General features: G+C 46.2%; 1 protein-coding gene across 2 annotated transcripts; it reads right to left on the reverse strand.

Annotated features, from left to right (window-relative positions):
* Positions 1-504: 504 nt before the first annotated feature.
* On the reverse strand, positions 505-11,996 carry TACR2 (tachykinin receptor 2). 2 transcript variants are annotated; one of them, XM_058841890.1, is made up of 5 exons: positions 11,103-11,996; positions 7,683-7,877; positions 4,408-4,564; positions 3,535-3,731; positions 505-2,372 (listed from the first exon to the last, which is right to left on the reverse strand). In XM_058841890.1, exons 1-5 carry the CDS (start codon positions 11,504-11,506, stop codon positions 2,177-2,179), a joined length of 1,149 nt encoding a protein of 382 aa, XP_058697873.1. In that variant the 5' UTR covers positions 11,507-11,996; the 3' UTR covers positions 505-2,176. The 2 variants fall into 2 exon arrangements, with proteins under 2 accessions (XP_058697873.1, XP_058697874.1); XM_058841891.1 differs by lacking the exon at positions 505-2,372 and having other exon boundaries at positions 3,531-3,731.
* Between the last annotated feature and the right edge of the window lie 1,387 nt (positions 11,997-13,383).

A 13,383-nucleotide genomic window follows, 5' to 3' on the forward strand; every position in this document is an offset into this window, starting at 1 on the left:
CAAGTAAACATGCAGGGGAGGGATTTACTGCTGACCTGGATGTCTTTACTGCTGTGTGGTATTTAATACTGTCTATATTTATATGAAGAATTGCATGTACTTGGTGTTCCTCATGTATCACAGGAATCATGTAGCCTGCCTTGGGCAGCCCTAACTATTGCTGTGTCTATGGGATGAAACCTCAGGATCTGTGCTGTGAGTCCACCAGGGCATGGGGAATTCCTGTTGGTGAAGACATCATCCTCTGCTTTCTGCTCCCAACAAGAGAAGGAGATGCCTTGAACTGTCAGAAGATGTCAATGCCAGTCAGGGACTGCACAGGGGGATGCAGTGGAGGCACGTGTGTGACACTGGGACATCTGGGATAGGCCCTGGCTGGCTGTTCAGGTGTGATGGAAGAGGGAAAGGGGGAAGGTGGGATGCTCAAGATAGGCCTGTTCGGTCTAAAGAGCTCTGCATTAGAAAGCTGCAGAGTTTAAAGGCCTTAGACTCATGCCAGCTGGGCAGGGGGAGTACAGCTCACTTTTTTCAAATACTGAGCTCTGTGGGCAGGTGTCCTTCAGTTCCTCAGAGCAGGGCTCTGTGCCATGTCTGTCCTGGTCCCAGCAATGTGTGCCTGGCAGAGCATCCCTCCCAGATGGTTCTCAGGCCCTTTGGCACAATGACTTGGTGGTGGCTGTCTGCAAATGCCTCTGCCCAGCAGTTGCAGCTGTGGGGAGAACAGGCTGGTCAGGGAACATCTGGACTAGAAACCATCTGCTGGAGTGATTTAAAATGGTGAGCTTTCTCAGACTGGGCTCTCTTGTCCCAATAATGGGAGGAGTTGCATAACATAATCGTTCTCCACAGAGCCAGGGAGGTGGAGAAGTGGAGAAGGAACATGTATCTCGCTCCTGTGTTCAAACAGGCTTGGGAGAGTCGTATCCCTGAATATTCTTTCAGTTCAAGCCTGGATTTCTCTGGATTTACAGCAGAATTTAAGCCTGGCAGCACTTTGTAGTTTGGCTTTCACAGAGCAAAGGAGAATATTTCAAGTAACAGGATCTTGTCAACATTACAGGGGCTTTTTAATTGATAAGGTAAGGTGATATTATTTACAAACCTGCCATGAGAGGTGAAGGTGATTGTGAGGTGCTAATTTATCACACCACTATTAAATGCTGTATTACATAATGTTTATATTTCAGCTTCTCCTGTTCTGTGTGCTTGCACATAATGCCTCAGGCTGGGAAGATGACATATTTCAGCCTTTATTTTCGTATCTGGGAAGAGCAGTGAGGATAAATACGGGGTAAGTCTGGAAAGGGAAGGTGAAGGGACTATCTGGGAAAAGACAGCAGTGGGCCACTGCTGTTAGGACTAAAAGGATGTAAGGAAGGTGGATTCTGGTTGGATCCATGAGCCCTGAACAAGCCAGTGGGCATCCCTGGCTCCTGACTGAGAGCCTTCTGGGAGCCTCGCTCTCCAAATTAGGCACCACAACTCATGGGAAGGAGGAATCACTTGAGCACAGTTTAATAGGAAAACAACATCATATTCTGGGACAAGGTTATAGAAATCCATGCGATGACAACATCTTCAGGGACTGTTTCTGCCGGTGAAATCACAGGTGTGACAATCCCAGAATCCAGAAAATTTTGAGAGCAGGCTGGATTTTTCAGTCTGGATGTGTTAGTATTTGCCTTTGCTGTAAACAGGCTTTGGCCCATGGTGTTACCTGCCTTGGGGCTGCTGAGCCATGGCACTTGGCTGCCCACACAAGGGTCCATCCCAGCTGGGCCACTCGAGCCCCAGCCTTTCTGCTCCATCGCCTCTTTTCTGAATTTAAGTGTCTTGGTGGAACAGAAATCAGGAGATGACAGTGTAGAAGAGAATAATTTATATTCTACTGATTGGCACTGCCTCAGATCTGCTCTGCTGATTTTTTTTGACCTCCTGGGGCTGATGTCTGTTCTGTATTGCAGCTGTTGATGTAAGGGAGGGCTAAACTCGTATCCGTAGCTGGGTGATATTTGGACCTACATGGATATAAGAGTTATCAACACACTGCCTTTAATGCTGATGGCATCCAAAGAAGTCCTGTAGGAAACAGTTGGTCCAGAGAAAAAGACCTGCCTGAGGCTTCTACTGCTGCTGCCTTGGCATGGTGTATGGGGATGGAGCCAGAAGCAGGAAATTAAAGTGGTGATTGGGTGAGGGTAAACGATGTCTTCTCTTTCTCATTCAGCTGAGTTTCTGTGTTGAAACTTGTTGTTCTTGACTTCCTGTGGGTTGTCTGGTAGAGAGATGGGGACATAAGTTTAAGTTTGTCTTTTTCTGTTGCTTTTATGCACGGACACCACCGGAAGGCTAGCTTGAAGCCAGAACGAAACCTGTAAAAGTGAGAAGAGCAATTAAAGGGTGAAGTGATCTTCCTAATTGCTCAGAGAATGAACAAACTCGAGATTTGGTTCTACCTGTGAATGACTACAGAAATAAATACTTCTATTGAAATCAAAGGAATGAGGTGAAAAGCTAAATGCATAAAACCACAGAGGGAGGTGTATTAGGAGTTTCTGATCAGATTTCCTTGTATTTTAAGTAAACATGTAAACTCAGTGAAAGGGCAGGGTGTTTGATGCACTCAGTAGTAGCTGGTAACCACATTTGTGAGACACACAACATCTGAGGAAAATATATGTATTTACCCACTGGGAGCTTTTTTCAAAAAAACTATGAATAACTAAGCTAGGAAGCTGTCTGCTTTCTGGGAGAGGACGGGGGAGGACACATTTATGTGTTTCATGTTAAATGCAGCTTGGGTGAATGGGCTGCAAAACGATTCTGCGAGCTCACTGAAACGCTGGAAGGAGCGAGCCTTGCAGCATCGCTCTGGAGTTAAACATTCGGTGAAACTGCACAGGAAATGTGCTGATAACCATTTCTTGCCTTTGCAGCTGCACACAGCGAGGCTGAAGAGGGATGGGGGTTATGGATGCAGGATTTGGCACGGAGACCCGCGGGCAGCAAGAGCAGCGCCCTGCGCTCCGCACGGTGCAGCCCTCCCAGCGCAGAGCAACAGGGACATCTCTTGGCACGCTGGGGTTGTGCTCCCCCAGCTGCTCCCTCGTGGTGACACGTCCCCATGGGACCTCCACAGGTCACCCGTGGGCTGTTCCTGCTTCCCACCCACGGGGGTGAGCCCAGGACTGTGCTGGGGAGAGCAGGTGGCTGAGGCAGCCCAGCATTAGCTCAGCAGAGGCGATGCAGGGATTGCAGACTCCTCCCTTGGAAACAGGATGGTCTGCACATGGAAATGTGTGCAAATGTGGCTGTGCTGAGCCTATGCCTGCTGCCTGTGCTTTATCCAGAGACAGAAAATACTGAGGGCTGAGTTAAAATCTCCAAGCATATCCCATCTCACACTATTGGCACAGTGTAAATTGTATAGTTGGCCTGCAGCTGAAAATCACAGCTGTTCTCACCTCCAGAGATTTATGTTTTCCCAGGCTGAGATTTCAGTTTTCTCTGAGCACACGTGTCCACACTACTCACCTCTGGTTCAGGCAGCAGTATATGATGGGGTTGTACATTGTCGAGCTCATGGCAAGGAGGAAGACTGCGAGATACACCTGCTGAATGTATTTCTGCTGGTAGATGTCTTCCTTGAAGCTCCCCAGGATGAAGTATATGTGATAGGGCAGCCAGCAGACAGCAAAAATGATCACCACTACCACCATCGTCTTCACAAACTAGGAAAACAAAACCAAGGGGTTACTCCTGGGCTCTGGGTGGTTGGGTTTGCTGAGGCACTGGCAAGTGCTGGTTTCACTTTGGGGCTGGTTTGCCCTCCCAAAATGCCGTGTGTGGAATGTAGACCTGGACTGCTATGGCAAAGAAACCAGCCCTGGTGATGAGAACTGGGAACAGGCAGGGAGTGCCCTGGCGATGGGAACTGGAGCAGGGAGGGAGTGCCCTGGTGATGGGAACAGGGTGGGGGTTAAAGCAAATGTTTCCCAGGGCACCGAGTGGACTCTGCAGAGGATCTGCTTGTAGCTCCACCAGGGAGATGAGCAGGGAAACGAGGTCGCTGCTGTCACACCGAGACTGCTCTGCTCTCTCCAGAGTTTTACCCTGGTTTATCCTGCAGCATGTGGATTCTCTGGACACCAGGCTTTACTCTCTAAGGGCTGCTGGCAGCCAGCCTGCTGCTGTGAGTCTTTCTTCCTTGAAGGCTGGCTGGTGCACGCAGTCACCATTTTTTTTAAACTTGCAGGCTGATGCCCTTTACCCCAGACCCCGAAATGTTTTGTTGACCATTCAAGCCCAATCCCACAGGATTTTGTATCAAGCACAAGCTCCATTTTGGAACTGGAGCCAGCAGGGCTGGTGTGCTGGGGGTAACTATACTTAAGTTTCACTTCTGACCTTTTTTTTGGCATTAACTTGGTGTTCATAGTGGACTCTGTTCAGGTGGTTGCCTGGAGCCGCGCTGCTCCACAGGGTAACTCCTATAATGCTGTATGCAACAAACATCACCATTAAGGGCAGTAAATAAATCAACACAATCACGGCAATGTGATACCTGGAAGAGAAGAAGAAGCAGTTTTTCAGTCAGTATGGCTCTTGGAGGGCTCCTCCAGAAACTGTCTTTTGGATACATATGCTGGCTCCTATTAGCAAAACCACAAAGAAGAAATTTCGCCTCTAATTATTGTTACAGGGACTTCTGTAAACAGCAAAATCTCATCTCTCTAATGGTGTGAGGAGGGGTTCTTGGGCTGGATTCCCTGCTCTTTCAAGACAGAGTAACATCATTTATCTTTTAGCAGAGGGTTGCAGTCCAGGGGCACCTGCACTGGGCTTTGCTATCCCACTGCAGCTGGGGGAGAACGAGAAATGCTGGTTAAAGTACAAACCCTTAAATCACAGGTATGGGAAAGGAATAGTCCAAAAATTACAGAGTAACTTGATGAATGTAGTAGTGGCAGTGGTGGAAAAGAGCCAGATCAGGGACTGCAAAAGGTATCTGGCTGCAAACAGGGTGCACAAAGATGCAGACAGTGAGGAAGGGATTTGGCCTGCATTTGTGTAGCTGGCTGGTTTTATTCATTTATTTACTTATTACTTATATTTATTTATTTATATTTATTATGTAATAGATTATGTATATTATAGATATATATTATATTATGTATATTATATGTATATTATAATAGATAATCTATTGTGTAATATATTACGTAATTGTAATATATTTATTATGCATTTATTTATTTTTCATTTATTTTATAATGTACAGGCCACTCAGTCACTGCTCCAGCTGAAAGCACTGGCATCCCCTTAGCTGTATTTTAACCTCAGCCCTTTCTGGTTTTTCCACACCACAAACTTCTGCTGGTTCCCTCATGCTGGGGGCTGATTAGTTTGAGCAAGCACCATTTATGGGAAGGGAACAACCTGCTCTCTCCATCACAGCAGCTGTCACGTTAACATAAACAGTGTGAGAAGTAGGATTGGGCAGGAGGGCTCCAGCACACGTTGCTGGCAGTGACCCCAAAAGGCTGGGTGGGTGCAAATGGCCTTTCTCAGTCTGACAGGGCTCTGGGGTTACTCCTCACATCAGAGCTTTGCTGTTCAAATGGGTTTTTGTTCCTTGGGGTGGCTGCATAAAGAAAAATATTTTATTTGTGAGATGTGGCCACTTTGTCCCTGCCTGTCTTCTACTTTTTCCTATTGTGCTCAGAGGGGTTCCTCTTTGGGAGGTCTGAGACTGTGTGTGGAGTGCACCAAAGCCCTTTTAGGGCTCCCATCCTGGGAGGAGGAAGGGAGGATGGGAGCCAGAGTCTGAGCACTCGCAAAGAAACTTTGTCTCATAGCTTTACTACTTTGCTGCAAAGTTAACCTGTCACTAGAAGAAATATCCTCTGTGGTTAAGGTTCTTTATTCTGGTTAAACTTCTATATCCTTAACATTCAATATTTATCAGGTGCTGGTGGTCTGTAGTGCCTTGTTTGGGGTTTTAAAAATTATTATTAATATTTTTTAAACTTCTTTCTGTCATAATTATACACATCTTTCCTGCAGAAAAGGATTTTCCTTTGCTCTGAAGTCTAGAAATCTTGAAAGATGGGCTTACTCAACTGCAAAGGATTCAGAGGACACACAGTCAACACAGGAGCCCAGTTCTCAATTTTTTTTTTGTTTTTCTTTGGGTTTCTTAGTATTTCTCTTCCTTGTTATTTGGACTAGTATATGAATGGCTGCACATGGCTTTTTCTCCATGGTCTATGTTGCAGGCATCTGTCCCAATGAATCCATTATTGGGATGATTTCTGGGGAGCAATGATTCCAACTTGCTTTCCAAGAGAGAGACCAAAACCAGTGGATCTGAGGCTGTCTGGGGAGGAAGAGCTGGTGAGTGGGGCATTGTGGTCAGGAGCTGCTGCTCTTCAGCTGGAGATCCCAGGAAGGATCTGCCCTGCTGTTTGCCATGTTCAGGACCAGCCTTTCCAGCTCAGAGGGATTTTGTCAGCATGCTGAGGAACTCATTTGAATCCTTTCCACGCCATGGATGTGGGAGAAATAAACCTCACACTTTTAATCTGAATGAAATAATCATCAGTGACTCATGCATTGCTGGTTATCTGTTCTCCCTCCTCCTCAATCAATGGGAGCCTGGCACACTTTGCTCCCCAGCAAGTTCCAAAGGGTACCCAAAAGGAGCCCCCAGGAGGAATTTCACTCAGCATGAGAGGTTTGAGAATGATTTTACTCTTTGCCCAGCTGGGAACAACTGGCAAACACTGCCTGGCCAAAGTTACAGGAAGGTGGTGGAACCTGGCACGTGTTAGTGTGAAAATCAGTTGGTTTGGCAATAAATTAAGGAGGCATCCAGCTGTCTGCCAGAGATGAAGACTGAGCAGGGAAAATGTCCCACGTGCACGGAGCAGGGCAAAAGCCATCACAGTGGGTTTTGGTTTGAAAAATTATTTGTGATTTGTTAATGGATTTGTTCCTTTTCCTCAGTTCTTCCATTGCTACTTGGTATAAATATGTTCTGCTTGATAAATTTCTCAAACGTGCTTTGAATGATGAGCAACCACAGCAGATCCCCTGAATGCAGGGTACAGCCTGTTTCATCTGTTGGAACAATCTTGCTTTCAAGCAGGAGGAAATCGCTCTGAGGCTCAGGGACTTTCGGGAGAGCAGATGTGTGCCCAGATAAATACGTCTATAAAACCTTAGGATGTTTGAAACATGCTGCTCTTGGCTTTTATATTCCTTTTACCCCCACAAAGAGCAGCATAATTTTTAACTTATTATGTGACTTCTCAGCATTAAAGATACCCAGTTTCCTCCTGCCTGACGGAGGAAGAAAATCCAGAATCTTTGAAACCAGGATTTATTGATTGTTTAGAGACTTTTTACACTGCTTTCTCTTAAATTCCCCAAGCCCTGTGTGTAGGGGTTTTATACATTATAACCAGTTTTCAAAGCAGGGGAGGATGGCAGGTTCAGGATTAACCTGAACCATGACCACCTGGCAGGTTTTTCCACAGTTAACTGAGTTTAGATGGGCTGCCCCAGCCCCACATTCTCCTGCTCTCTTTCCCAGCACTCTCCGTAGTCAACAGCTGGGAGATGAAATGATTTCCCTGGTTAAGTTTTGCCTGAATTGGGAGTTTTATTGTGTCTCTTACGTCAGCTGGTGCTTGGATCCAACATCATCGGGCCAGACCACGATGCATTTCATGGTTCCGTTGTCCATCGTGATCTCGGCGTAGAAGCACTGCGGGAAGGCGAGCCCGAATGCCACCAGCCAGATTATCCCAATGATGACTCTGGTGCTTCCAGCAGACAGCCTGGGCTTGAAGGGGTGAATTATGGCCACATACCTGCAAGAAACAGGTAGTGCTTTTACAGTGAAATTGTGAATTGATTGAAATTTATACAACAGATTAGACTGAAATCTATACAACAAACGCAGCAAGTGTAAAAACTCACCAGGACAGCATAGTGGGCTTTATAATATATATATCTTTTATATATGTTAGATTATATATTAGATTAAATATTATATCTAATAATTATATTAATATAATTATATTGATATAATTATATTAATATTTTGACAGGTTCCAGGTTGTAAATAATAAGGCACTAAATCCTTTCTGAAGAGAATGATTGCAAATCTTAGGGCAGGATTTACTAAACCCACATGCATGGATGCTTCTGGTGTGAGGAGGAAGCAGTCCTTTATGTCTTCTGTATGTGGTCTTTGCTGGAATTGCCCTTATGGAATTTCTCATAGAATCCCAGAATGGTTTGGGTTGGAAGGTGTTTTAAAAATTACCTACTTCCAGTTCCCAGCCATGGGCAGGGACACCTTCCACTGTCCCAGGCTGCTCCAAGCTCCATCCCACCTGGCCTTGGACACTGCCAGGGATCCAGGAGCAGCCACAGCTGCTCTGGGCACCCTGTGCCAGGGCCTCACCACCCTCACAGGGGCAGAATTTCTTCCCAGAATCCCATCTAACCCTGCACTCCATCAGCGTGAAGCCATTCCCCCCTTGTCCTGCCACTTCAGGCCCTTCCAAAAAGTATTCTCACTCTTCTTTTTTTTTTTATGTTACTTTTGCAAGTGCCTTACCAAAAAAAGCCCAGACAAGCACGCTTTTTCCTCTTAATTATGTCAATCTCTGATGCTTCATATTAGCACAAGAGCAGACTGGGGTCTGGAGTATCCTTTACCCTGACATTTTCCACACTGATTTTTAGCTGTGGAAAACTGGTGCTGTCTGCCCCTGTCTGTGACTGCCTGAGCACTCGTGCTTGCAGCAGAGGGAAGGGCTGACCCTTTCATCCCACACCTGCTCAGAGCCCTCATGGCACATCTGACTCTTGGATTACTCATGAGCCAGAGGCGCTCTCTGGTTTTAAGTTGCCTGTGTGGAAATGCATGGTGTTGTAACGAGTACATAATCAATTATTCATTTTGTATCATGCTTTCCCTATTCTTTGTCATGGTTGTTACAGAGGCAAAACAAAGTGGAAAATGCCCATTGCCTTCTAGTTTTCATAGCAAAAATCTGACAAATTGTGCTGTCTGTTGGCCAGGCTGTTGGTAGGGAGCTCTGCCCAGCTGCTGCTGCAGGACAGTGAGCAATCCAGGGCTGCACAGCAGCAGGGCCTTATTTAGCTATAAAATTTTCATGTCACCTCTCTTTAGCTTGCCATAGGCAGTGTTACACAGTGCTCGAGTCTGCTCAGGGAGGAATCCACCAGTGGATATTCAGAGAAGTGCCTGAAATGATGATCTGTGGCCCTCAGTGAATGGCAAGTCCTGGGAATAAATGATGCCAGCCACTGTGCTGTCACTGCAGCCATCAAAGGTGTCACAGGGGTGGAGGCTTTCCCACTGTGCCAGCTGTGCCCCCTCGAGGCAAGCTGTGATTTTAGCCGAGTTCCTGCAAGTTGGGAGATTTATCAGACCTGCTGAGATCTCCTGGCCTCTCTTGCTGTGTGCAGCACGGCCTTTGCCCCCCTGGCTGCTCGTGCCCTCTCTCCAGCGGCATCCCAGGATGCTGGGACTACAATCTCAGTCCTCTTTCTCTGGTCCTCAGACTTGTAGACAAAACATGCTGAATTTTGGATCCTCTTGTGCATTTCCAAACAGGTCATAGGAGACAGTGCTAACCGGAGTGTGAAACTGGAGCTGATCGATAAGATTGCATTTCTGCCTCGAGCGCTGCAGTGGAAACAGCTGCTCTGCTGATGGGGAAACTGAGTGATCCTAAACCCAACTGTGAGCAATATCACCAGGGCCTTCTCCCTGGCAGAGAAAAACGACTTGGAGCTGTCACTTCTTAGCCTCCTTCCTTAAAATAAACCACTTCAGAAGATGTTGTTTTTACCGAAGGTAAACATTGGAGCTGGAGGGGACACGAGTTCTCTTAACAATAAATGGAAGCGTCGAGTTTCCAGGAGACCGTGTCAGGATCTATTTTAAGGCTAAGCAAAGAATAGCTAAATATGGTTTGCAGTGAGGTGCCAAGTTTTCTTTCTGATCTGTGCCATGTGACTAAAGAGGTTTTGGCTATATAGGTGCTTTCACCAAAAATCCCCAGGGAACAAGAGTAGGAAGACATGACAACAGGCTGAAACAGCTTTTAAAAAATATTCTTTGTCAGACAAGGTGTATAAAATAGCAGTTACCAACAAGCCTTGATAAGGAGCACAGGAAACCTGAAGGAAACTGCAAAGTCAACAGCAGGGCTTTGATAAAGGAGTGCTGGACACCGGGTCAGGCTGCCCCAGGGAAGTCCTTCAGCGTGAGGCTGCAGCAGGGAGAGGGAAGACAGGAAGGATGGAAGGAAGGAGGGGAGAGAGCCTAAAGGGAAATAACCTCCTCTGCTTCTTGCACACAGCATTGCCTTCAAGAGAGGAAATTCCCACAGCTTTTTGGCCACTTTCTAGTAAAAAGGAAAACAGCTTCATGCTATTTAACAATGAGCTGTAAACACAGACAGACTCCAGAAATTAAAGCTTAAGTTAAAGTGATTTGGCAGTTAGAAGTGAATTTTATGAAAATACCAAATTGCCCCAGAAGTCAAACAGAATCACTGTCATTACTTCCCTCCCTCTCAGAATAAATTGTTGTAGTGAACCAGGGGAGCAGACGCTGCCATTTCTAATCTAATTCACATTATTTCTGGTGGTTTGCTGGAAGCACAGCAGGATTAGGGCTGCTGATAGTTTCAGCAGCCTCCAGCATATTCTCCTTTTTCCATATATATCCATCTCAAGGTTTAAAAAAACCTGACAAAGCCACAAAAGAGTTTTCAGGAGGGCTGAGAAACAATTTATGATCAATTATGTGGGAACAACAAAATACCAGCCACTTCCACTCGTTACAGATTTGGGTGTGATTCAGACCAGGGATTAAAAAAACCCCAGAAGATCATGCCATAATTAGTATCAAACCCCACAATCTGGAACTCCTTCCACTTTGCTGATAAGGCAGTTGACAGAGTGGGGGCCAATTGCACAAACTACTGCCATGATTTTTTTATGACTTACAGGGGATCTATCAGCCCTCATCTTCTCCATTCGCCTCTTACCTCTCTGCAGCCACGGCTGTCATGGAGTAAATGCTCACAAACACTGCAGTGATGGGGAACCAGTTCTGAAACCTGCAGAATTCCTCTCCAAAATACCAGACATTGTGACTGGCATAGATAAAATTGAAGATGGTGTTGAAAGCGGACATCAGCAGGTCCGAAAGGGCCAAGTTAACGATGAAGTAATTGGTGGCGGTCCTCATTCTCCTGTGTGCCAGGATGATCCAGATGATGGTGATGTTGCCAATGATGGATGTGATAACGATGAAGGAGTAGGTGATGGCCCACAGAGCAATTCTCCATCCTGGCTGGGTGAACTGGGTCGCCGCTGTCCAGTTGTGGCTGTCCTCGAAGGAGCCGGCCTGCGAAACGTTGCTCGCGTTAAAAACGGGAAACACGCCCATGGCTTTTCACTTCTTCTAAGTGTAAAAGAAAATTTGGCATCTGCTCATTTCCTTGCAGTAGATGCTGGTGGTATGAATTTCCCTGCATTTAAAAAGACATCGGGATGAGCTGTCTCATGTCCTCTCGTCCTGTTTTCCAAGTGATGCAATGCAGTTCCAGGAGGAGATGAGCGATGCCAAGGGCCTCCTCCTCCTTCCCTGGCATTTTAACCTATGCTTGAAGAGCAAAAACTGAAGAAAAACTTCCTTCTTCAAGTTTCTTTTTCCTCTAAAACAGGAAGAAAAAACAGGGAAAGGAAGGTGTTTTCCAGGCCAGTAGCAAGTGATGTCTTCCTTTAGATTACTTTTAGGGACAAGAAAACACTTCAATCCAAGCAGAAGTTCTTTGTCAGGGCAGCAGTTTTCTAAAGCACCAGGTGTCTGAATCCCCTGCAATTGGGACTGGGGACTTTTTTTTTTTGCTGTTCTTTCCCTGTGTAACTATTCAGCACAAAGCAGGAGTTGCACTGGGATAAAATCTCAACAGGTCTTAACGGGACTTTGAAAGGAGGTGGAGTCTCTTGCAGGGGAAAACTAAACAACCAATTTGACATCAAATGAAACGTGGCTAAGAGGTATGTGAAGCTTCCCCCCCCTGCTCCACTCAGTTTTGAACAACCTCTGCAATGGCCACGCTGCTCTATCAGGATTTTTCAGGCTTACATGCAAGGGTAGTTACTTTGCCAGGTTTACCAGTCCTGCAGCCCTCGTGTTTCCAGGACCCTGCCTGACTTCCCGTGAGCTCTCACAGCGAGAGAGAAACTATAGTTGATGCAATTCAGCAAGATTCTCCCCTTTGGATGGCTGTACCCCCTTTCCCAGTGTGTGCTGGAGGAACTCAGTGACCTCACACATGCAGAAACTTTGGGATCTCGTAGGAAAGAGGAACCCCTGACTCTGCTCTTGCTCGCTGTCAGCTCTAAGGCAAAGGTAAACATAAGTGACACACTGAGGCTGAGATTTCCAAGAGTCCTTGGCACTGACTCGTGCCTGCTCGACTGGGAGCTGAAGGTGTTTCAGGTACAAAGATCTGCCTTCAGGATTCAGAAGTGTAGTGGATTCAGGATTCAGCCTGTAGTGCTGGGATGGCCGTGGTTTTCCAGCTCCCATAGCTGCTGGAGCTGCAGCTTGTGCCAGGCTTTCCTGCAACAGGGCAGTGTTTATCAGTTCAGGATCCTTTGCACCAGCTCAGCCTGGAATCTTTCCTTGCTTCATAAATTTCTGGAGGCAGCCCTGAGTTAACCCATCACCTAACCAACTCCTTCAAGCAGCTTTTCTCTGTTACAATATTGCCCTAGTTTCACTTTTAAAGAAATCAGTACCTGTAGTCCTGCATGTAATGTCTCCTTCTCTTCACAACAGACTTCCCTGCAGGTAATCCCTCTCATTTCCCTGTCCAGACACTGAAGAGATACACTTGTACATATCTTCTAACCTGCATTGCAAAGCTCTTCCAGGTGCTTCTTCAAAGTGTTACGCTGACACCTCATTAAACAGCTTGGGGACCTTCCACTTTCCATACACAGCTCAGGAGGGCTGTTTGTAACTTGCAATACTAATTCAACAGCTCATAGTGTTCTTTTATTTTATTTTTTTTATATACTGTCTCAAATCCCCACAAATTTGAAGGAGAACAGGGGCAAAGACCTCCACACATTTTGCTGTGAGGGCACTAAAGTGCTTTATCAGTGACAGAAAGTAGAATGGAAGTGAGTCCTGAGAAAAAGGGCTGCACTTATTGACCCTCCAGTGGTGAAGCTGCAACCTCTCTTGGCTGACTTTGAAGACTGTCAAGGTGCTCAGGTTTCTTAGGAACCTCCTTGTGAACCATCTGCCCC

Source organism: Poecile atricapillus, chromosome 6, assembly GCF_030490865.1.
Source record: "Poecile atricapillus isolate bPoeAtr1 chromosome 6, bPoeAtr1.hap1, whole genome shotgun sequence".
Classification (NCBI taxonomy): domain Eukaryota; kingdom Metazoa; phylum Chordata; class Aves; order Passeriformes; family Paridae; genus Poecile; species Poecile atricapillus.